This window comes from Oncorhynchus clarkii, chromosome 10 (genome assembly GCF_045791955.1).
Source record: "Oncorhynchus clarkii lewisi isolate Uvic-CL-2024 chromosome 10, UVic_Ocla_1.0, whole genome shotgun sequence".
Lineage (NCBI taxonomy): Eukaryota > Metazoa > Chordata > Actinopteri > Salmoniformes > Salmonidae > Oncorhynchus > Oncorhynchus clarkii.
In genome coordinates this window covers 31,867,918-31,892,797 of record NC_092156.1, presented here as the reverse complement: position 1 = coordinate 31,892,797, position 24,880 = coordinate 31,867,918, and the positions used below count along the sequence as shown (strand labels likewise).

The following is a 24,880-nucleotide window of genomic DNA, read 5'->3' as shown; positions in this document are numbered from 1 at the left end:
AGAAGAGGGGTGGCTCAACCTGAGTGACACAACAAGCATTAACAGGTGTCATTACATCACTTAGTTCCACAGATTATGGGACTGGCCCTAACTGCAGAACCACAATCATAGTGTCCCCCCACTCAGGTGCAGCTTGTTCTATCCAGTTTATTTGCACACCTTAAAGTCTTCGCATATACACACAGATTGTACATGCATGTTAAAATGAGGCAATAGCAGTGCCACACCTTCCTTGGATTATCCGCTTGTGAGGTACGGTACTACATGAAGACTTTCCAGGATGTGGTCGGACAAACAGAGCAACAGGCGTCCTCTGGGTATCTGTAATGAGAGAGAGCAGAGGTGCCATAATTACATTTTTAATCACATGTCTTTAATTAGTTTCAGTGGGACAGTGGATCTGGTTTCAGAGAAACGCATTCATCCACCAATGTCAAATGCAGATATTACCCCGTGCTTTGATTGTTGTCATTTAGATACAACATAAAAATAACATTAACAATAAGAGAAAAATACATTCTGCATTTAATTATGTAATTTAACAGTATCCACCTATGTTTTAAAGAACAGAATGTTGATATTTTGCAACTGAGACAACGATGTTGACCTGATAGCAATATTCATGTTTTTTTTATTGAATGTGAATTGGTGTTGCTTCCCAAGGGCATGTTCATATGGCAAAGAACGAAAATATGGCCTGTCACTTTAAGATGGTTAAATCTGCCTGTCATGTCCTACACTCCCGCCTACATGGTATAAAGCAGCCTATCAGCTCACAGTGCACGTGACGAGCGTTCTATGCGATGACCTCATCCCTGGAGTGGGATGACGTCAAATTCAAGATGGATGGAATCACGACTACCACACACTCAACATAATTCTGATATAAAGTCTTTAGTGTGCTGCGTGGAAACAGAACGAATACATAGGGGTAAGTTTAGAAAGCCATGAAACTACTTTGGTTGAGATTGTCTTGCGCTAGTGCTCCACATTGGACTCTTGTTTGGAGAAAAGCTTTTTTTCCTGACGTAACTCTGAGGTGGTTTCTTCGTCTTTTCTAAACCCCACGAGTAACTGCTCTGTGTCTGCTCCTGTAGATGCTGCGTCTGCGCTTTAACTAACCAGGGAGAAAATACAGTAGTGGGTGTGTGCGCACACAGTGACCACACACTCGTTTCTCGAGCACTGTGGTTTTATTCTGTTTCTTTACGTTTCCCTTTCGGAAACATTAACACAAAGTGATTACGTGATTTCACCACCAGCAACGGTAACAAACAGACCATATACCGCGTTATTGTTTTAGATGTAATTAGTTCTTAAACCAGTTTCGGCTGAATATTTGTGTCATCAGGAATTTTAGCCACGTCTCGCTTATTATCTAATGCTTGCTCCCCCTGGCTTTTCCTCAGACACATTCTATGGGCGCAGCGTTCTTAACTTTTCTGGCATGGAATGTACCAAACATGTTTGTGTAATCATATGGAATTGATAGCTGTGTGCAATGGAATGAACGCTGGCTGCGTTCCTTCTAAATATGCCCCCCGCCATGTCTTCTGATTAAAGACATGATGTAATCTAAATAGAACCTATAAATGCGCATGCGTCATGTTATTTGCGCTCATAGCACAGAAAGATACACTAACCTACCAGTTGCTGATCTAAAAAAGATTGGATAGTCTAATTCAGTACTCTTCATGATTTACAGAATACGTGTTTTGGTACTCTAAAATTGAAAACGAAGGATTTACAAACTAGGCAAATTTTCACTAATAAATTGTTGGCACAGACTGCATAGCAAAATACCTCTTACCGAAAAAAAATAAAAATCAGGCTTCTGGCAAACAGTTGTGTCAAGTCTTTGGCCAATTTGTCGCAAATTTGCAGCAATCTCATATTTTCACATGCATATGGGTTTTGTGGCAGACTGTTGCGGTAAATTTGCGGCAATTTGTTTACTTCTGGCGATCAATTCTGTGAAACTTGTGATGAACTCTCTGATTGCTGCAAACTAAGTGAATATGCAAATTAGATCATTTCCCAAATAAATGGTTTATTTAATATTTTATGTAGCTACAACACATACATGGAGAGAAATGTGAACACTATGGGTGAGGATGTTGACCTTAGGATGTTTATAGGGGCAACTACAGAATTATTTACATGAGCCAAGTGATAACTGAGCAATAGATTTCAACCAATGGAAGTTTCAAAAATCATTAACAAAATCAAAATAATTAAAACCAAACTAAATCATACCCTGTTCAGGACTATTGCCTTTTTGAGTGAACTTTGGAGATGGCGGCTTTGTGGAAGTCCTTCGTCCAAAGCTTGTTGAATGCATGTACTGAAACAATCAGAAAACACCAAACAAACAATCATTCATCATTAAGGTTGTTGGAATTTTCAGAGGGTTTTGTGATGAATCTGATTCAATGAACGCACATTTAGCTATATTCTGCGACAACACTCAAATTTAACCATCAAATTCATAATTTGTAATGCTTGTTACCTAATCGTTTTCACAGTTTTCACTCTTAGTTTGTCTAAATAACATTAGCCGTTTTCCACTCACTAAGTCGCATTAGAGGACTTGTTAGTTGCCACGTCTTGACACTTGCTCACATTATGCTGGACTTATCCCACTGGCTGGGTCAAATATCTATAATGTCTTTTTTAGTGTTGCATTGCGCAGGGGCTTTGCTGACATGCATCTAAAAAATCAAAAAAAATCAGCACTGCCATAACCCAACCTTAATAACCCAGTACCAACGACCCAACCTTGCTGTTTTTTTACAGAAAACAACCCAACTATTGACCCAATGCCTGCAACCCAGCAATTGGGTCATCCAAACAACCCAGCATTTTGTAAAGTGTAACTAACATCTCAAAGTCATGCATGCAAGAAGTCTTGGCCTGTCTGGTGCACAAATATTTCTCTGTCCTCAGTTTGATTGAAGGCCTCAATCTGTATTTTTGCCTTGTAACTGATTGTTTCTAGAACAAGAGAAGGAACGGCATGATCAAGATGAGTTAGCTTCAGCTAGTTTGAAGCAGTGAAACATCTGATTGTTACAAAGAATGAATGTATGGGCTACATTTGAGAATACATGCATTTGCTTACCTTATCAATCTTAAAGACAATACTAATTTATCACTCAAAAAAAGTGTTATGAGTGATTGCACCGCAAACATATTTCCAGGGTGTTGATGCATCCTCCTCTCTGCCTCTTCAACACCACTGGTCAGGGAAGGGTATCCATCTGCAAAAGTAAATGTTGTATTATTGTCAAATCAACTCATATTGTTGCTACCTTAGCAGTTGTGCTAACTAACATGCTACTGAACTGTGACACTAGCATATTGGCATGCATATTGGTATTAAGACACCCAAAAATATAAATGTTTAGGCAAATCATTAGTTAGATAGTTTAGCTACCTATCACATTAATTGTGCAAAAATAGGATAGCTAACGTTAGCTAGCTCAGCACTAGCCAGTCAGTGGCACTGAGATTGAAACTCGTATCAACAAAATGGGTTTCACTTTATCCCATAAAACATGACATTGCTAAGTAGGTGTCATTTTACCAAATAAAATGTCGACGTTTATTCACTAGGAAGTTTAATTAATAAGTTAGACACTCACAGGACAACTTTGGTAGCTAGCTAAGATAGCTTGGTTTCCATTTTTCAACAGATCCCGTTGATTACTGGTCTTGGAACTTTTTTTGCAACAAGTTATGCCACAGATTCAAATTGAATCTTGAGAAAATTGTCTACCAGAAAAAAAATTCTGGCGAACTCTTTACCACTTGTGGCAATAAATATTAATGCTGCCAAAGATTTGCCACAGATTCACCATTAGGTGCAAACATTTGCAAACCACTGGCAATATTTTGTGGCACAACATTTAGTTTTCAGAAAATTTGCCACACACGTGGGCAAGTTTCTGCAACATTGTCACACCTGTATGTCATATAAGAAATGGGCATAATGTTATTAGATTCTTATACTTTTTGCAACTTTTCTACTGTTAAGTATTTCTTTAGGTAGATTTATTTGCACATAGTGTGTTTGATTTTTATGTATTTCCTAAATGTTTAGGTAACTCCTTCCTTAATTTTTTTTCCTGAAAAATGTTAGTCAAACTAAGGGTCTTTAAAATTAAAATCCTCATTTTTTTCTTGCCTTTCAGTCAGAATGGAGAGTCTGGTGCACTATAGTAATCCCTCCCATGGCCTCTCGGTCCTGGGGATGCTTAATGAGCAGCGCCTGAAGGGGCAGCTCTGTGACACAGTCTTGGTTGTCGGGGATCAGAGGTACCAAGCCCACAGGAGTGTGCTTGCTGCCAGCAGTGAGTATTTCCAATCCCTGTTCACACGGAGGCTGTCTGACACCCACAAAGTGATACAGTTGGACTTCTGTGAGCCTGAGGCCTTTGAGGTAGTGCTGAATTACATATACTCATCCTCCCTCTTCGTGGACAGAGGTAGCCTGGCAGCCATCCAGGAGATGGGATACAGTCTAGGAATCCCCTTTCTAACCAACATCATGTCAACAAGGCCGCATGTGTCCTACTGCGTCTCCAGAAAAAGGTTGTCCTTCTCAGAGGAAGATGACAACGACAGCCAGCCGAGGAGTGTCATTATGCGCCAGAACAAAGGTGGTGATTCTCCCGGCCCCAGTCGCTACAGTTCAAATTATCAAGGAGAGCCCTCAGGACAGAGGAATCCAAATGAATCAGCCAGGAACACTGCATCCAATCCCAGAAAATCAGCTGAAGCAACTAGTGAGGGTTCTGATAGCAAGTCCATCAGTTCATATGCTTCCATCTTAAAGGGGAAGACATCATCACGCACAGGGTCATCAGTAAGGCCCCAGCTCACCTCCTCAGTCTCCTTCAGTGAATCTCCAACAGTCATGTTACAGACGGAGTCTGATCTAAGCACTAAAGAAGAGGAGGAGGAGCAGAGGCTCTACAGACCCAAATCAAAATTTCAGGGCTCGGCAGGGGAGCCTAGCCAGACCATTGACAGGAGTGGCCCACTCATAAAAAGCCTGCTGCGCAGGTCATTATCCATGGACAGTCCCGTCCCAGTCTTCTCCCCAACACTGGAACTCAATAAGCTGCAAGGTCGAGAACAGTCTGTTGTTAAGATGGTGGCAAAGACAGAGGAAGGGACTCAGATTGAGCACAAACACAGTGTGAAAGTGGTTCCGCCACTTCTTCTCAGGTCAAGGCATCACAGTAGGTATGATGATGAAGGAGAAACTCAGGGAGAGGTGTTCCATGTGAAGACAGAACCTAGCAGCCCACTGTCTGACCCCTCAGAGATCATTAGAATCACAGTAGGGGATTCTCTACCAGTAAACCTAAAAGACATTGAAATGAATTTTGACCAAGGCTCTACTAAGCCATGTTATAATCTCCCTGGAAAGAGAAAGGTGAGAAGAGACAACAGAAGGTACCCATTCAAAAAGTCCAAAGGTGTGAACAAACATGATTTACCACGTGAAGATGAAAATAACATGTCAGAATCTGTACCTCACAACTCCAACATGGACGACAATGATGGAGACTGGACTGATGAGCCCAGGCAGAGCAAGATGTTTAAATGCTGGAACTGTTTAAAAGTGTTCAGATCCAAAGCTGGACTGCACCGCCATGTTAACATGTATCACAACCCAGATAAGCCATATGCTTGTGACATCTGCCACAAACGCTTCCACACCAACTTCAAAGTCTGGACCCACTGCCAAACCCAGCACGGAGTGGTACAAAACCCTGCATCATCCTCCAGCTCGTTCCAGCTGGATGAAAAGTTTCAGAGGAAGCTGATTGATATTGTGCGAGAGAGAGAAATAAAGAAAGCCTTGCTCATGAAGCTGAGGAGGAATAAGCCAGGTTCGCAGTCTCAGGTGTTTGCCAAAAAAGGTGGCCTGAGGTCCAGGTCAAATTTGATATGCCCTTACTGTGGGAAAACATTTTTGTTTCTGTCTCAGTTCAAGCAGCATTTGAAGACACACCCTGCAGAGAGAGCCAACCAAGAGACTGAGAGAGAGAGCGGTCTCTGCCAAAAGGACCAGGACCAGCCCGGTCAGAGAGAGAACACAGACACAGAGGTTTACTCCTGCAGGCTCTGCAATGAGAAGCTGTCCTCTCACTTTGAGCAGGGAGACCATGAGAGGGGCTGTCGACATGCAACCGTGTGCCCTTACTGTGGCCTCCGATTCTCCAGCCCAGCGGTTAAAAAAGAGCACGAAGCACACTGCAAGTACAAGAAACTGACCTGCCTGGAGTGCATGCGGACCTTCAAGTCCTCCTTTAGCATATGGAGACACCAGGTGGAGGTTCACAACCACAACATTATGACTGTTAAGGAACAGCTGAGCCATCAGGAGGAGATCAATGGGGAAGTATCTGACCACCTCGGAAGGCCGCTCCATACACAGGAGTCTGTGGGAGCGGGGAGCTTCAGAGAGGACATCATCTACAGTGACTCTTCAGGTCCGCCTATGTTCGACTCAGAGGATTCTTCATCATTCGTGCCAGAGGACTTGAGTGTTAGCCAGCATAAGAACGACCATCATGGCGAGCTGACAGTGAAGGAGGAGCCCATTGAGGAGGCTGTGAGCGAGAGGGAGGACATGACATCTGGGGCCTCCATTGAGCCCGAGGAGCCAGGTGTTTGGCCATGTGAAAAATGTGGCAAGCTCTTCGGTGGCCACAAAGACCTGGAGCGCCACCAGGAGCTGCTGTGCCACATCAAACCCTTCATCTGTCACATCTGCAATAAGGCTTTCAGGACCAACTTTCGTCTTTGGAGCCACTTCCAGTCCCACATGTCCACCTCCGATGAACCTGGAGTGAGAGAGGTCGATGATAGGCGCCCTTCGTCTCCCTCCCCCTCACCACCACTTGCGGTCACACAAGCAACTGGACGTCCTGCCCCACAAGTTTCTCCACCTAAACCAATGGAGGCAGAGCCAGTGGTAGCTAAATCTGTGGTAACTAAATCTGTGGTAACTAAGGAGGAGGAGAAGCCTGTAAGCTCGTCGTCAATGCCCAGGACCAAGAGGCCGGAGATGGACAGATCATACAGTAGCCCCCTACCCAAGACGGATAGTGTGGATAATCCTCTCACCCCTCAGGAATCAGAAACCTTTTTTTACCATGCTCCCACTCTCTCTGCCCTCACGTTTAAGAGGCAGTACATGTGTAAGCTCTGCCACAGGACATTCAAAACTGCCTTTAGTCTTTGGAGCCATGAGCAGAGCCATAGCCACATTTGAATGTGTCTCACTCGGACATCTGTGCTCTGTTTTGAGCCTCTGAGATGATACTTTATGCTCACAGCATCGTAAAATATCAAATACAACTCTGTCTACACAAGAAAGATTTTGAATGTATCTATTGCTGTTGGTAGTTTGCTTTCCTTCATGTTATATTTTCCAGTGGCCATGTGTGTTGGCGTGAAAGTGAATGTGTGCAATGAATTGCTATTTGCCTCGTCATCAGCTCCTTACAAATGTTACTTGGCTTTTGACATCGTTAGTACTGCGTAAATATATTTCAGATAACCACCTTTGACTCATCCTTACCTATTAAAACTCTTTTGATTTAGGAATTGCTGTACTATACAATTAAAGATCAGTTAAGTGCTTTTGCTTAAATTGTGAATTTGTGTTGATTGATGCGTGACGATTATGAATATGATATATGAATATGATATTAGTGGCCTCAGGCATCATGCTTATTGATATGCACTTTGCAATTCTGTTCACTATTAACGTTGCGCATATTGGTCAAATTACATCGATTAATTATTGTTATATTAATCTTTATTTTAGATCCTCTGCATCCCATTAACATTTCAGCTATAATCTGTTTTGTACCATAAAATTATGGTTTTCATATTGACTATTCATATGAATTCTTCTTTATTCAGATTTTGTCATTGCCTTAGTGATATTTTGTGTAGATTATACAAGTAAACAAAACCAAAGAGGAGATAGATTAGCAAGGGGATAAGAACTGGAAAAACGTGCAGTATTTTAACTGACACTTTTTGTAGATTCTGAGAAAATAAATAATCTTTATTTCTATTTTAATTTTAGATATCACACAATAAATTACAGATCATCATGAATGGATTATTGTGTAAAAAACAAGGAAAATATGTACTTTATTGGGAAAGGAGTTTTGTTTACCTTCTGGGCGTGGTGTATGATAGATTTTTTTGTAGTTTTTTAAATTATTAATTTGGTACAAAAATACAAAATAAACTTGTATAGTAATACATACAGAATAATTAATTTGAATGACCAAAGACATGGGTATTGTATCACTGCTCTGTGACAGCTCAATACCAGTATGTTGAAGTCTGAAATAGTTTGTATGATAATTACATAAGTAATCGTGTGAATTGATAGCATGGTCTTAGCATATGCATCCTGAGACAATTGACAAATGTTCTGTTAAAACTAAGCACAATAAATCGTTGCAGATTAACTACTATTTTTTACATGGATATTTTGAATGATTTACAACCAAGAGCCAATAAAGGTTAAAAAATGTAAGAACGTGAAAGCAAGACTTGCCCTAGGGGAAAAAGTGGGATTTGGAAAATAGTTCCTTTATAACAGTCCAATGTTTTTGGGTTGCTGTGATTGTGATGGATTGTTAATTACAGTACATCTGGAAAAGAGGATTTAATTATTGATGATAAATGTTTTTATCAGTTGTACACTGATACTGTAATAACCACATATATTGATATTCAGATTTGAAAGATGTAACTTTTTGATGTTTAACTTCTGTGGTTAGGTTAAAACAATCTATTTATATTTGTGCTCTGAATTTTTCTGGAAGATCTTAAAAAAAGAAATTGAGTTCAAAGAAATTGAATATAATTTTGTGTATATGGCAGTGTTTGTATAACCTTTAATTTTGTTTCTATAATTAGTTTGTTTATGAAAATACATATCTTTAGTATTATTCTGCTATTTCTGCAATAATGCATATTTGTATGGGTTGCATTATTGTTGCTTTACATAAAAGGCAGCCATTTTGTGTTTTTTTTTCTACAGTTTTTGTGCTTGAATTCTTTCTGTAATAAAGAGTGATATTGCGGTAGCTGCCTTGGTATTGAGTGTGTATACTGTTTGGATTGCGTTAATAAGAAACTAACACCCTTGAATCATGTGAAGGTTTTCAGGAGAAGTTGGTATGTGTTTAAAATCACCTGCTGGGTGTCAATAAAGTGTGGCGATTCAACGTGTAGTCAGGAAATTAACATCAAATGATTAACGAGGTTCTGTGGTCAGAGGCAATAGGATGGCAACCCACCACGAACGACTGATGTTCGTGTTGGTCTGTCTTGTCCTTAACATCAGCAAGCACAGTAGCAGGTGGTTTTCTAAAATAACAATTAGGAATGTGAAATTAATTCAGGTGATGCATTTTATTTTCAAAAGTGAAACATCTTTCTTCACATCATTTTCTTAGAAGCAAATGTCAAACATAAATCAGAAAATTACTTTACAATTACTTGAAAAGATAATTAAAACTTCCATGAAGCAATGAAAACCTGTTTCAGACAGACATGTTACTTGTAGCACTTTGTTCATACAAAAAACCTAAAAGCAAAAATGGTACTTGACAATGTTATACTCTGTACTATCGGATGTGAAAGGTCATGTTTCAGTGTTGACAAAGGCATTTAGAGAAAGAGTAGGCATTGATAACCAGGATTGTAAAATGACTGCTTACAAATGTGCACACACTGCTTACCTCATTTGCACACACTGTATATAGACTTTTTCTATTGTGTTATTGACTGTGTTTGTTTATTCCATGTGTAACTCTTTTGTTGTTTGTGTCGCACTGCTTTGCTTTATCTTGGCCAGGTCACAGTTGTAAATGAGAATTTGTTCTCAACTAGCCTACCTGGTTAAATGAAGGTAAAATAAAAAAATTATAAAAAATAAACAGATTTTACTTTCTGATTAGACATTGGGCGGTTGTACTTCTAGCATACTAACTAATAGTTAAGACCCACGGGCCTGCAAATGCCCATGTCAATGAAGCAATTACATCCCATAGTCAATAAAGCCCACAATTTAGCCTGGTCCCAGATCTGTGTTTTCTTGCCAACTTCTATGGTCATCCTATGGTCACAACCATAAGAGTTGACAAGGCAGCCCAAACGATTTGGAACCAGGCTACCACAGCCATGTTTTAAGATGCACATCATTTTGAGGTGACTTCACAGTGCTAAGGTGTCTTTTATTAGCCTTCTCATGGTGGTGCTCACTGAGGTGCCCAGCGTATCAGTGATCTGAAAAGTGATTTTGTACAGGTAAGGCTGGACATCTTTGAGGCTGGTGTCGAACACATTGTCAGCTTCCGACTGGGTGGGCATCTTGGGTAGGTACTCGTGCCGGTTGATCACCTCCACGATGTTGATCACCTTCTCACCCAGCTTCTCACCCACTTTCTCCCGGCAGATCTGTCTCTCCTGCTCGTTGGCCAGGTTGACGACATTGACCTTGATGCTCCAGACCTCCCAGGGAATACACTCATCAGAGAAAGGCCAGCGGGACTTTTTTTTCTGGTAGAACTCCAGTGAGATTTGTCCCATTCCATCCGTCCCATTGCCCATGGCATCCTGTAAAGCACAATATAGATTCCAGAGGTCAATGGATGCCAATAAATTACGAGTATAGTTATACATAACATAACTCATATAATATCTAGCTATACGTTTTAGTGGATAATATCTATACATTTCAACAAACAATCCGTCATCATATAGGCCTACCTTGAATTCTCCTACTGCTTTCCTGATGGCCCTGTCAAGCTCATCGGAAGAAACACGAACAAAACTGAAATCAATAAAGTCGCAGTCAATGTCCTGTGTGCCAACAGTACCAATGGAGTAGGTGCCCTCTTTCTTGTAGTGAAATTTCCCAGTGCTGCGATGCAGTAAGATAGTGTGCAACAGAGCCAACATGGCCTCGTCCACCTGTCTTCCCTCCACCGACACTTCTAGAGCCTCCGAACGGCAGTTCATGGTGATCTGCTTCCCCACAGAGGCAGATGGAATATATGGGGGAATTCGCTATTCCAGCACACCCTTCAACTGTTGTTCACGTTCCATAAAACTGGGCTAAACATCAACACAAGCTAGCTAGCTAACGCTACTGCTAGTTATTGTAAGTAGCTAACTAGCTACTAACGCAGCAAACGTTAGTTTCCTGTGGCAAGCTCGATGGTTATCAAGAGAACACGTTACTTTTAGACTGACTTGTTGAATATTGCAACATGTGTAGAAAATGTGTTGTTGCTAGCTATGTTCTTTATAAGTATTTATTAATAACAACATGGTGACACACAAACTGAAATTTCGTTGTCCTACTAAAAAAGGGGAGGAACTACTTCTGTAAACACGTTGGGAAAACTGTGGACCAATCCGAACCGTGTATCCTTTCTTATACCCCAGCAATGTAACAACACGTGTTTAAGATACAAGTAGCTATAAGTCAGAAACTATCAATAAAAGCTATGTAATTGCAGTTATTTCTACACAAAAACGCTGATTTTTCTTAGAAATTAAAATGTATTTGAAGATAGAATTGAAAGTTTGGGAAAACCCACTAGAGTATAGATGAAAGCAATGCGCACATGGACACTTTAAGGTATCGCTATGCACTCTGGGAATAGCAGTTCATGCCACATCACATGACATTTGCAATTTTTCGATTTCGGTCATCGACGGTATCGGAGATGGTCTTCAAGCGTGTGATGGGGCTTTATAGATAAGGACTTCACAAAATAATAAATTTGTTTCGTCGTTTGAAGCCACGAATAACTTTCACTTGGCTTTACGCCATGGACGGCAAAAACGATTCATTGACATTACATTTTGGACTACGTGATATTAGCTAGCTAGATAACTTGCTAAATTAGCTACCGTTGACTTGTAATCTAAATGAGAGAAAGGTCTGATCCTACCTAGCCAATTTTTATGAAAAGCTCGTCGTTATGTGTAGTTAGCTGACTTACTGTTGTTGGCTAGCAATGCTAGGGGCTAGCTAGCAAACACAGACATACAATGGTGTGCAGCTAATGTTAGAGATGAGTGGAGCTTGCTCGAACTTGCTTGGTCTAACTTACTCAAAATGCTCCGTTATTTAGTAGGTAGCTAAGTTACTTGCATTAACTTTAAGGAAACCATTTATATTGCTTGCTTGTTAACTACCTAGCTTTCTACTGCAGTTTTCAAACAAGATAGCTAAGGTTAGCAATGATTAACTACTTCCTTGAAGTCTATAGTTATCTTGGGATATTTTAGTTGGATGTTGAGCCTCCATCAGTAACCACGATATTATTGACCAGATAAGAGGTTAACATTGCATAGAGTTACTTGTTCAGTGGTTGAACTTGTTGACAAGACTTGCTCTCATTGCTAATATAGCTGGATCCATAACTCAGTTAGATGGCAAACGTTAGCTAACTTAATTGTCTTGAATGACGGGGACTTAATTCAAAAGCGCATCAGACCATGTTTTTGTGCTGGTCTTACTTTCAAGAGACAATTGTCATTAGTTAAATAAATAGCTAGCCAGCTATTTAAGTCAGTTGCTGAGGATGACTGACCTAGAAAGTCCCCTTTCAAATTCTGTTTTGGGAGACTTGCAGTGGCTTTGTATGGTAACACTGTTCATTGCATCCAGCATTACATTGATACTGTATCTAATACAGTATTTTTACGACGATCTACGGATACCTTTTTTGCCTGAGCAAAACAATGCGGTTTCGGAGGAAGCGGACGCTCTGTTGGGATGGGCGCTGTCACTGAAAAGCTGGAAAAGTCAATGGAGAGTTGCTTGGTGCAGAGCGTTGAATGACGAATCGAGGAAGTCTGGGGTGAGTCCCATGACCCATACACTAGTTTATTTAACTTTCCAAATTACTATGGATTTACACAAGTTGCCTGTAGCTAAATAAATGAATAAGAAAGGCAGTGACAGACGTTAGAAAGAATCCTCTATACCAGAACAAACAACATATGAATACAGGATCTGTATTAAATGAAACAAGACCTGAGCACACAGATGAGCCTCGTAGTAGAAGAAATCACCTTCACAGAATCCAGTGTCAACAATCTTGATTCCTGTATCTTGCTACTGTTCCTTGTAACCTTTTCATCTCATACCAAATTGTAAACATGATCCATTTGTAACCTGTTCTGTGACTCTTTTAATGTTGAGATAATGTCAGTTGTTGGGGTATAGCTTTTTGCTGACCACCACCTGACCCAGGTACTCCTAACTCACACAGAGCCCAGTGCAACTAACATTTGAAGAGGAGAGCCTTCAGTCATCAGAACTGGTGGTTGGCCAAGTGTCCAGCTTTAAAAAATCTGCTGGTCAGAAGGTAAGATAAAATCCATGTGTCTCAGACTGGCTCTCATCGAATGGCTAGCAACAAATTGCACACAGAATGAAAAGCTCAGTACATGATTCCGTATAGTTCAGATATGTTCATTGTTGTTTCTAAATGCTTATTTTCCTGATTAAAATCAAGTTTGAGGTAAGAGGAGGAATCTGGATCAATTGGGTCATTGTTGAACCCAGTGCAGCGTCGTCCTCCGCCTACAGCCACTGAAATAGTTTTGCAGTTGTTTTTAGTTTGACAGTGGAGGCCTCTTAAACACTAACTACAGTTTGTAAAGAAAGCATTTATGCTGTTGCCATTTCCTAATCAATGTGCCCTATTGTCATAACCAGCCTCTATAGTCAATTGAATCTTCCACTGTAATTCAATGTAAATGGCAGTGCTCTATTGGTGCTGCAGCCTTTTAATTTCATTTCAGGTCCGCAGTGGCCAATATTCTGATTCACACAATGTCCATTAGCTTCACTGGCACTTCCAGACATTTTCCTCCTCGCCTTAAATTGTCTGGCCAGAGCCAATAGCACATTTTTACGACCTCCTCTCCAGCTCCAAGTTTATGGGATCCTCATATAACCAGCGCCTCTTCTAAAAAGGTGAAGAGAATTCTCACTGTTTTTATACATTCTCAGTAAATCAATAATATTTTCACCAATAGCATTAGCAGATTTTGTATGGAAAGAAAAGCAAAGCAGGGTTTTTCAGATGGACTAGTCTGTTATTTAAGCTGCAATATGTAACTTTTTTGGCGACCTGACCAAATTCACCTAGACATGAGTTATAGATCTGTCCTTTTCATTGAAAGCAAGTCTAAAATGCAGTATATCTGTTCTGTGTGTGCTATTTCTATGATTACCAATGTTAAGTTTTGTTTTTGCATCTTTTACATTTTCGGTTTTGTACACCAGTATCAAACGACTGAAAATACAATATTTTTGGTTATTGAAAACATATTTCACAGCGGTTTAGATGGTACAATCATTCTCTGCACTTGTTTGTTTTGTCAAAAACTGAAATTCGGAGAGCTATTAGAATTTTAGCAACCAGGAAATGTTGAAGTGATTTCTACACATTGCACCTTTTAAATGCCTGCTCAATTTTTTTTGTTTAGGATTTTCTGTAATATGCAAGATCCAGATGCTGCTTCTTTGTTTTTAGAGACTTTGGTAAACAAAGGCTTATCCTTGACCTGCCTGCATTAGTGAGTGTGCAGTAAGAAGCTTAGTTGCTGTCTCCTTATAGCCAGCCCAGTACAGATCAACACTAAGGAGATGAGGGAAGTGATGATGAGGAGGGTCCTGCTGGGAGAAATGGGCAGTATGATGACATACTTCATGTTTGGAGCTTTCAAGTTGATTGTTGTCACACACTGAACTAGTAATACAAAATTAACACACACACATTGAGGAAAACCAGGTAAACAAGTCTGAATGTGAACCATGTATGTACTTTGCAAGAATACCACAATTATGGTTGGGCATGTTTAGCATCAAGCACCTTTTTACCTCAAATAGTATTTTTTTTGTGTAACCTTGATTATTGTACGGTACTATTGTAACTGTATGCTGTCTTGTCTTCCCCAAGGCTGCACAATGCAAGGTTGTCGGGGACAGGCTTCAGTTCTCCCTCAGTGCATCACCATCAGCTATGTCTCCAGGAGAGCCCTGTAGGTACAGCATGAAGATATCGCCACTTGAACTGCAGGTAAAGGAACACAACAGTTATGTCCACTACATCTGCAGCTAACATCTTTCCCATCCCATCTCTATTGGAGCGATGCTTTAGACAAACAAAGGTAGAGTGAGGAAGAGAGAGGGGGGGGCTCCTGGTTCTCTCCCTGTGTTGTCTTAATGGAGGAAGCTCTGTGATTTATTGAACATGACACACTTCAGCGTAGCTTTGCTCCTGCTATGAGAATCGGATTAAATGGCGAGGGCCTAGAGGTTGGAAGATGTCCTGGAAACCTTATTTAAATCACTGTCTGTCTAATGTAAAATACCGGAATAGGTATAGGAGCCCCTTCTTGGTAAAGGTGCCCCATTTTTCCTACTACCTCCACTTTTGTCATTGGAGAAGAGAGAAAGTAAGAATAATTTCTCACCTAAAAAGTGATGTTGAGAAATGTTCCCTCTTTCATGTTAAACAAGGTAGAGATGGCTTGATACATCCATTTTTATTAGCATCGCCCGTAACTAGGCACCATTTAAAGTCAAATCTCTGACTCGGGCTCACCCATAATGTTTAGCAATCTAGCCTTTCCCTCTGCTGGTTTTTCCCTCTAGGTTGCTTGCTGTAGCCTAGTACTACTTGTGGTTTCATATTGAACATCATGAAAGTGAGAAAGACAGCCGGAGTGTGTGTTGTGGGTATATTACATAAAGCTCTGTAAGCTTCCATCCCGTCTAAGTTATTGAGCTAGTTGTTAAGCGGTTGCAAATGCACGGCTAGTAAGTTGCTGTTGAAGTTAACCCAATTAAATTAAAGCAATTTTTTAAATAAATCTGGTGGCCTCGTTGTGGGCCTGATCCTATCATAAATACAAGTCCAGTGAGAGGTAAAAAAAAATCTAAAGCCAGGACTAGGTTTGGTTAGGACACCTTTTGTTAGGGTTTTGGATTGGTTGTTGTTTTTGGGAGGGGTAGAGGGAGGCTATTGTTATTATTTTTTTCCATACTCCCTCCCCTCCTTCAGTTTGTTCTGGAAAAGTCCTGGGGGCAGGCCTTTTGAAATATGTTCATCCTTTTTCACATTGCGACTGACTGACACTAGAATGGTTCTTGTTATGAGTGATTGTGAAAGATGTATTTGAACAGTATATTGAGCCAGTGTGTTTCTCTTTCTGCCTCACTCACACGCTCTGTGGTTTTGCAGCTTAGTGTACTTTGGCCATGTGTAACCACATAGTTGTAACACAACTGTAGTATCATTGCAGTGGGGCATTTCATGTGACTGACGTGATGGGCTACTATAAATGGAATCCTTTTGTTCTCAGGTATTTTTTCCTAAACCATAAGACACTAGGCTATATTCATTCCCCATTACTATAATGATACTGTGTTTGTTAACATTTTCCCACACATGGATGATACATCTCCCATGGAAATAGTAGTGCTTCTGGCAAAATATGGTTGCTGTACTTTACTCATCATTACTTGACTCACTTTGTACTGTGCTTTATGTAACACTAAGGCCTACACTTTTTCCAGTATGACCAAAACCTATTTTTACTAATCCAAATTATTTTTTCGAAATATATATATATTGTATTTGAGTGCTACCAAACAAAGGCTTTTTCTGATAACATAGTTGGCTGTACAGTCAGAGTGGATTATAGGCATGCTGGGACAGGATGGCCCAGTCACTAGCACACAGTCCTCTCTCCCACTAGCACATAGCCCTCTGTCTGTCTCTCTCCCACACTCGCTCACTCTCCTTCTCTCTCACTTACGCTCTTTTTCTCTCTATGGTGGACTGCTCAATTACAGCTCATTGTGTTGGCTTGCACTCTGCAGGGGTGAAGCTTGTATTTGGGATAATATAACAACTGTGTTGTTGCTCATGGCCTTTCTGTTGCCCTCTGTTCCCCAGTTGGACTTGCAGATAAGGGAGGCTGAAGGAGAGGTCTGGGTGGGCTGGGGGGTGTCCCATCTGGAGACATGGGACCTGCAGCTCAGCCCCAGCTTCACACAGGTATGGACCATAACCCACAGTCTGTGGTATAAAATATATATAAGGCAAACATTTGAAAAACTAAGATCTTCAATACTTCCTGAGGGTAAACTGCAAACCTCAACATGTTTTATTTTTTTATGATGTTCCCAAAAATCATCAGTCCTGACAAGTCAAACTGTAATGGAGATGATTGCTAGTGATGTGATGGTGGAGTGTTGATCCATTTGTCTGTCAGGACAATGCCACAGGCCCAAGTGTGGCTGCAGTAAAGGACGTGCTGAGACAGCTGCTGTGTGCGGCGCGTCCCTCCGTGATGCTGAGTTGCAGGCCTGCTCAGGCCACAGAGGTCAAGGTGAGAGGAAGACATTACAGTTTGACACTGGAACAGGACTCCCGTGGGTCAGGACAGGATCAACAGACCAAAGGAACAGGCAGTACAGGAATAGTTATAAACTGTTTTTTGGGGGGGAGAAAGAAATATGCAATGTGTGAAAATGGAAAAAAAAAACGATTATAGTTTACTTAATAAAAATGAAATGTAAAATATATGGCCATTTTCCCCTTCCATCAACCCATTCCAGTTGTAGCCAGCAATGTCGGAGTGGCATTGACTAAAATACAGTAGAATATAATACAGTATATACATATGAAATGAGTAAACATTATTAAAGTGACTAATGTTCCATGTCTATGTACAGTTGAAGTCGGAAGTTTACATACCGTAGCCAAATACATTTACACACAGTTTTTCACAATTCTTGACATTTAATCCTAGTAAAAATTCCCTGTCTTGGGTCAGTCAGGATCACTACTTTCTTTTAAGAATGTGAAATGTCAATAATAGTAGAGAGTGATTTATTTAAGCTTTTATTTCTTTCATCACATTCCCAGTGGGTCAGAAGTTTACATACACTAAATTAGTGTATGGAAGCATGGCCTTTAAATTGTTTAACTTGGGTCAAACGTTTCAGGTAGCCTTCCACAAGCTTCCCACAATAAGTTGGGTGAATTTTGGCCCATTCCTTCTGACAGAGCTGGTGTTTCGGAGTCAGGTTTGTATGCCTCCTTGCTCGCAAACCACACATTTTCTATGGGATTGAGGTCAGGGCTTTGTGATTGCCACTCCAATACCTTGACTTTGTTGTCCTTATGCCATTGCCACAACTTTGGAAGTATGCTTGGGGTCATCGTCCATTTGGAAGACCCTTTTTATTTTATTTCACCTTTATTTAACCAGGTAGGCCAGTTGAGAACAAGTTCGGGACAGGAGGGGTTTTATCGGGACGGGACAGGAAAGTTCCGGGTTTATAGAACTTTTGCAGAATCAGGACAGTACGGGAATATTTTGACAAGACTGGACATGAATACATTTTCCCTCCTGTGTCAACCTGTCGAAGACATACAACAACAAATGCACCCTGTCAGCACATTGTGCTCCTGTCACCTGTTGGCCATTTCTATACCTCTCTATTGATAGATTGCCTGATATGCAGCAGTGCTGTATATCAGCATAGTTAGGTTGCTTAGTCTCCACACCACGCGTTCCTGAGTCAGGTGTGTTAATGCTGGGCTGGAACAAAAGCATGCACACCCTGTAGCTCTACACTTCTCTCCACTATATAATATATGGTAGTACCTAATATCGGCATGTTCTCTGTCCGCTTCTCTAGGAGGCCTGTAAGCAGGTGACATCACCGCCCAAGCCCCCCCGCGCTCACGACTGGAAGCTGCTGGTGAAGAATATCCGAGTGACATGTAAGGAGCAGGAGGACGGTGCTGCAGGTGAGGGACACAACTGGATCATAACCTGGTTCAACCATGAAAACATGGGCAAAACAATGAAGTGTTGCTACAGCGCCACATGTGCCTCATGTTGAGGTGGCTGCCAGCAGAGATAACAGTAGCATGAACCTCCAGAAGCTGCTGAGACTTGTTATTTTCTGACATCAGTTGAACCCATTGAAGCCTACTCAATGTGGTTCCAAACTAGCCTACAGTAGCAGGGCTGTCAGAGCTGCAGATCATCATCCACAGCAGGGAGAGAGAAGAGCATCTCTCCCTGTATGCATTACTGTTGATAATTAGATGTGTAGTGTTCAGCACTTCTCTCCCCTTTGCTTCTTTTTCATTAAAGCTAAGAGGACAACTATGCTGATAGGGTTTATTGTTGAAATGTGCAGTGTGGCATAAAGCCAAGGAGGCAGCAGCTATGCAATAGCCAGCGCACCTTGTGTCTCCACCAGTTGAAACATTATTCATTGTTACAAGCCTGATAGCCAGACTGACTTTATCTCAGCCATTGACATGTACACTGATATTTCTAATATTGAGTTTCACCCCCCTTTTTCCTTAGAACAGCCTCAATTCGTTCGTGCATGGACTCTACAAGGTGTCAAACGCGTTCCACGTGGATGCTGGCCGATGTTGATTTGAATTCTTCCCACAGTTGTGTCAAGTTGGCTGGATAAACCCAGCAGCGTTGCAGTTCTTGACGCATTCAAACCTGCCTGGTACCTACTACCATACCCTGTTCAAAGGCACTTAAATATTTTGTCATGCCCATTCACCCTCTGAATGGCACATATCAATCCATGTTTCAATTGTTTCCAGGTTTAAAAATCCCTCTAACTTGTCTCCTCTTTAATTGATTGATTTGAAGTGGATTTAATAAGTGACATCAATAAGGTATCTTAGCTTTCACCTGGATTCACCTGGCCAGTCTGTCATGGAAAGAGCAAGTGTTCCTAATGTTTTGTACACTCAATGTAAATGTACTGTCACTACAAGTAACTATCTTGCTATTAACCCTTCTGCAATTTCTGGCAGCCCTGAGAAAATCTAATTTACATAACAATAAAAAAAACATCAGTCCATCTGTTTCAGCCAGAGAGATCTGTTTTTTGGTGCTTCTCAATCTACCTCACCCGCCAATATCTCCCTTCCGCATCTGCGGTGAAAGGTGGCAGAGCTAAATCTGTTTTTCAGACCATGAGACATCCCGAAAATCGGTCTTCTCACGAAAACATCTGTAGCGTCCATACGGTTTGGCCTACAAACCATTATGACCCTTTGGAAATTTTCACGACTGGGAACAAGACCAGTTAAAAAAATTAATGGAAGTGTATATGTATGGATATAGTTTAGTGCCTAAAATATGGGGTTGAATACATGTCCCAAAATGTATACAGTACCAGTCAAAAGTTTGGACACACCTACTCATTCAAGGGTTTTTCTTTATTTGTACAATTTTCTACATTGTAGAATAATAGTGAAGACCTCAACACTACGGAATAATGTTGTAACCAAAAAAGTGTTAAACAAATCAAAATATATTTTATATGACAGATTCTTCAAAGTAGCCACCCTTTGTCTTGATGACAGCTTTGCACAGTCTTGGCATTCTCTCAACCCGCTTCATGATGTAGTGACCTGGAAGGCATTTCAATTAACAGGTGTGCCTTAACTTAATTGGTGGAATTTCTTTCCTCAATGCATTTGAGCCAATCAGTTGGGTTGTGACAAGGTACTCTATGGGTGGTATACAGAAGATAGCCCTATTTGGTAAAAGACCAAGTCCATATTATGGCAAGAACAGTGCAAATAAGCAAAGAGAAATGACAGTCCATTACTTTATGACATGAAGGTCAGTCAATCCGGAAAATGTTGATGATAACTTTTAAAGTTTCTTCAAGTGCAGTCGCAAAAAACATCAAACTCTATGATGACTGGCTCCCAGAGGACCGCCACAGGATAGGAAGACCCAGAGTTACCTCTGCTGCAGAGGATAAGTTCATTGGAGTTACCAGCCTCAGAAATTGCAGCCCAAATAAATGCTTCACAGTGTTCAAGTAACACATCTCAACATCAACTGTTCAGAGGAGACTGCGTGAATCAGGCTTTCATGGTTGAATTGGTGCGAAGAAACCACTACTAAAAGACACCAATAAGAAGAGACTTGCTTGGGCCAAGAAACACGAGCAATGGACATTATACCGGTGGAAATCTGTCCTTTGATCTGATGAGTCCAAATTGGAGATTTATTTTGGTTCCAACCACCGTGTCTTTGTGAGACACAGAATAGGTGAACGGATGAACGGATGATCTCCACCATGGAGGAGGTGTGATGGTTTGGGGGTGCTTTGCTGGTGACACTGTCGTGATTTATTTAGAATTCAAGGCACACTTAACCAGCATGTCTACCACAGCATTCTGCAGCGATACACCAGTCCCACTACGCAAAAAACAGATGGGATATCATTTGTTTTTCAACAGGAAAATGACCTAAAACACACCTCCAGGCTGTGTAAGGGCTATTTGACCAAGAAGGAGAGTAATGGAGTGCAGCATCACATGACCTGGCCTCCACAATCACCCGACCTCAACCCAACTGAGATGATTTGGGATGAGTTAGACCGCGGAGTAAAGGAAAAGCAGCCAACAAGTATTCAGCATATGTGGGAACTCCTTTAAGACGGTTGGAAAAGCATTCCTAATGAAGCTGGTTTAGAGAATGCCAAGAGTGTGCAAAGCTGTCATCAAGGCAAAAGGTGGCTACTTTGAAGAATCTAAAATATGTTCCATGTAGTGAATCTTTTATTCAATGCATTTCTATGGGCTAATAGCAGTAATGCCCCAAAAAATGTTTATGCCTAAACTAAGGTGTTCAGACCATAGAAATAGAATTAACTCATTCTAATACTGTAGGTTCAGACATCCAACGTCAATTACAATGAGGCGGCAGCGTAGCCTAGTGGTTAGAGTGTTAGTGTTGGACTTGTAACCGAAAGGTTGCAAGTTCAAATCCCCTAGCTGACAACGTACAAATCTGTCGTTCTCCCCCTGAACAAGGCAGTTCACCCACTGTTCCTACGCCGTCATTGAAAATAAGAATTTGTTCTTAACTGACTTGCCTAGTTAAATAAAGGTAAAAAAAAACATTTTATTTAGTTTTCCAACAATTACTTGAACGTCGACTTAATCTAATGTTCAAACATTATAATGCTCATGACTTGGGTTGTCAGTGTACTGTACCAATCAACCCCAATGTTTGATTTGTATGGGGCTGTGCATTTCTGTTGAACTCCTCTTCTGTTGTTTGCACTTCGCAGGCAGTATGAATCCCCTGTGTGTGCTGCAGCTAGACGACCCTCCACAGAAACTCTCCACTTCAGTCCTACAAAACACAGCCAGCCCAGCCTGGGACCAGCCCTTCATCTTGTGAGTCCAGACTCGAGATGCTACTGCTCCACTGCTACTGCTGCTGCCAGAGAGTCTTTACAGAGCCCTTTTTATATGGAAAAAAAAAATGAAGCTAGTAGACATTATAGTGACATGTGAGCTCAATCTCTTAGTAAACACTTGCCACTCAGTCGCATAATATCCAACCCACAGTCCCTATCGCTCCCTCAGTCTTCCTGTTGCTCGTCCTCAGTTTTGTAAATGTTCCTCTTTTTCTCACCAAGTGAGCTGAATGGACGATCAAAAGAGCTCAATATTCAGCTGCTGGATGATGGGAAACCTCAGGAGAGTAAGTATATATTTGTTTTGTATCTCTAAATTTAGTCACAGGGAGAGAGAGGTAAGGATACTAATAGTATATCTGATGCATACCCACAATATTTGAATTTAAGAACAATTGAAGCTTTTTATCACCCTTAAAATATGTCTGATAGCCTTAAAATGTTGTCATTTTACTCATACACTGACTTAATTGTTTGTGAGCAAAATTATACAGTTAACGTCGGAAGTTTACATACATTTAAACTCCGTTTTTCACAATTACTGACATTTAATCCTAGTAAAAATTCCCTGTTTTAGGTCAGTTAGATCACCACTTTATTTTAAGAATGTGAAATGTCAGAATAATAGTAGAGAGAATTATTTATTTAAGTTTTTATTTCTTTCATCACATTCCCACTGGGTCAGAAGTTTACATACGCTCAATTAGTATTTGGTAGCATTTTCAGTTCCTTCCACAAATTTTCTATAGAATTGAGGTCAGGGCTTTGTGATGGCCACTCCAATACCTTGACTTTGTTGTACTTAAGCCATTTTGCCACAACTTTGGAAGTATGCTATCTATTTTGTGAAGTGCACCAGTCCCTCCTGTAGCAAAGCACCCCCACAACATGATGCTGCCACCCCCATGCTTCACGATTGGGATGGTGTTCTTCAGCTTGCAAGCCTCCCCCTTTTCCCTCCCAACATAACGATGGTCATTATGGCCAAACAGTTCTATTTTTGTTTCATCGGACCAGAGGACATTTCTCCAAAAAGTACTGTCTTTGTCCCCATGTGCAGTTGCTAACTGTAGTCTGGCTTTTTTATGGCCGTTTTGGAGCAGTGGCTTCTTCCTTGCTGAGCGGCCTTTCAGGTTATGTCGATATAGGACTCGTTTTACTGTGGATATAGATACTTTTGTACCTGTTTCCTCCAGCATCTTCACAAGGTCCTTTACTGCTGTTCTGGGATTGATTTACACTTTTCGTACCAAAGTATGTTCATCTCTAGGAGACCGACTGCGTCTCCTTCCTGAGTGGTATGACAGCTGCGTGGTCCCATGGTGTTTATACTTGCGTACTATTGTTTGTACAGATGAACGTGGCACCTTCAGGCGTTTGGAAATTGCTCCCAAGGATGAACCAGACTTGTGGAGGTCTACCATTTTTTTTCTGAGGTCTTGGCTGATTTCTTTTGATTTTCCTATGATGTCAAGCAAAGAGGCACTGAGTTTGAAGGTAGACCTTGAAATACATCCACAGGTACACCTCCAATTGACTCAAATTTTGGCAATTAGCCTATCAGAAGCTTCTAAAGCCATGACATAATTTTCTGGAATTTTCCAAGCTGTTTAAAGGCACAGTCAACTTAGTGTATGTAAACCTCTGACCCACTGGAATTGTGATACAGTGAATTATAAGTGAAATAATCTGTCTGTAAACAATTGTTGGAAAAATTACTTGTTTCATGCACAAAGAAGATGTCCTAAACGACTTGCCAAAACTATAGTTTGTTAACAAGAAATTTGGAGTGGTTGAAAAACGAGTTTATGACTCCAACCTAAGTGTATGTAAACTTCCGACTTCAACTGTATGTATGAAGTCTTGTTATAGCAAACTGATTGGGATGTGTTGTCTTCCTGACAGACTCCTTAATGGGTCAAGTGTCTGTGCCTTTTCATCTGGTGAAGAAGCAACCCAAAGGACAGCAAACATTTGCCCTCATATCCAAAGACAAAGACCAAGTGACTGGGTCACTTACTGCTGAGGCAAGATAACTACCTTTTTTAAGGCCCAGTGTGTTTTTTATATATATTTCCACTCTGAGGTGGGAATAATATTGTGAAAATTATGATAATGCCCTTTTACTGTAAGAGCTGTGAAAAAAGACCACCTGAAATGTCAGCCTGTTTTGGTAGGATGGAGTTTTGACCTGCCTGGTGACATCACCAGGTGGTAAGTTGGTTAACAGACCAATAAGAAAGAGTTCCAAACCTCTCTGCCAGTAACAGCTAGTTTTCCGCTCCTCACTCCCAGACCGACTTAGCAAAATTCTTGCTTGTCAAATTGTTCTTAGCTAAGAAGCTATTTTTGTTTCTTTTTGGCCATTTTATTGAAAAGATTCATAATAAGTTACTTAATTGTTACCCAGAAATGATTTGATATAGAAATAAAAATATCTGCTTTGGATATTTTAACTTCTTAATACATATCAAATTCATATCCAATACCTTACCGTTTTACACAATGAAT

At 40.7% G+C, this 24,880-nt stretch overlaps 3 protein-coding genes across 4 annotated transcripts in view; 2 read left to right on the top strand and 1 right to left on the bottom strand.

Moving 5' to 3' along the window:
* Positions 1-823: 823 nt before the first annotated feature.
* Positions 824-9,636, top strand: LOC139418289 (zinc finger and BTB domain-containing protein 21-like). 2 transcript variants are annotated; one of them, XM_071167646.1, is made up of 2 exons: positions 824-931; positions 4,194-9,636. In XM_071167646.1, exons 1-2 carry the CDS (start codon positions 826-828, stop codon positions 7,289-7,291), a joined length of 3,204 nt encoding a protein of 1,067 aa, XP_071023747.1. In that variant the 5' UTR covers positions 824-825; the 3' UTR covers positions 7,292-9,636. The 2 variants fall into 2 exon arrangements, with proteins under 2 accessions (XP_071023747.1, XP_071023748.1); XM_071167647.1 differs by lacking the exon at positions 824-931 and adding an exon at positions 1,140-1,267 and having other exon boundaries at positions 4,194-9,398.
* On the bottom strand, positions 9,444-12,859 carry LOC139418291 (autophagy-related protein 101-like). The gene is made up of 2 exons (XM_071167649.1): positions 10,822-12,859; positions 9,444-10,668 (listed from the first exon to the last, which is right to left on the bottom strand). The coding sequence occupies exons 1-2, from the start codon at positions 11,071-11,073 to the stop codon at positions 10,267-10,269; spliced, it is 654 nt and encodes a 217-aa protein (XP_071023750.1). The 5' UTR covers positions 11,074-12,859; the 3' UTR covers positions 9,444-10,266.
* Positions 11,725-24,880, top strand: part of LOC139418290 (C2 domain-containing protein 2-like) — a 27,528-nt gene continuing 14,372 nt past the window's right edge. Inside the window, exons 1-9 of the mRNA XM_071167648.1 lie at positions 11,725-12,929; positions 13,344-13,439; positions 15,042-15,161; positions 17,046-17,147; positions 17,365-17,481; positions 18,800-18,911; positions 22,238-22,346; positions 22,592-22,656; positions 24,275-24,396. Of these exons, the coding sequence (XP_071023749.1) occupies positions 12,651-12,929; positions 13,344-13,439; positions 15,042-15,161; positions 17,046-17,147; positions 17,365-17,481; positions 18,800-18,911; positions 22,238-22,346; positions 22,592-22,656; positions 24,275-24,396 (1,122 nt within the window). The 5' untranslated portion in view covers positions 11,725-12,650. The remainder of the gene's footprint in view (positions 12,930-13,343; positions 13,440-15,041; positions 15,162-17,045; positions 17,148-17,364; positions 17,482-18,799; positions 18,912-22,237; positions 22,347-22,591; positions 22,657-24,274; positions 24,397-24,880) is intronic.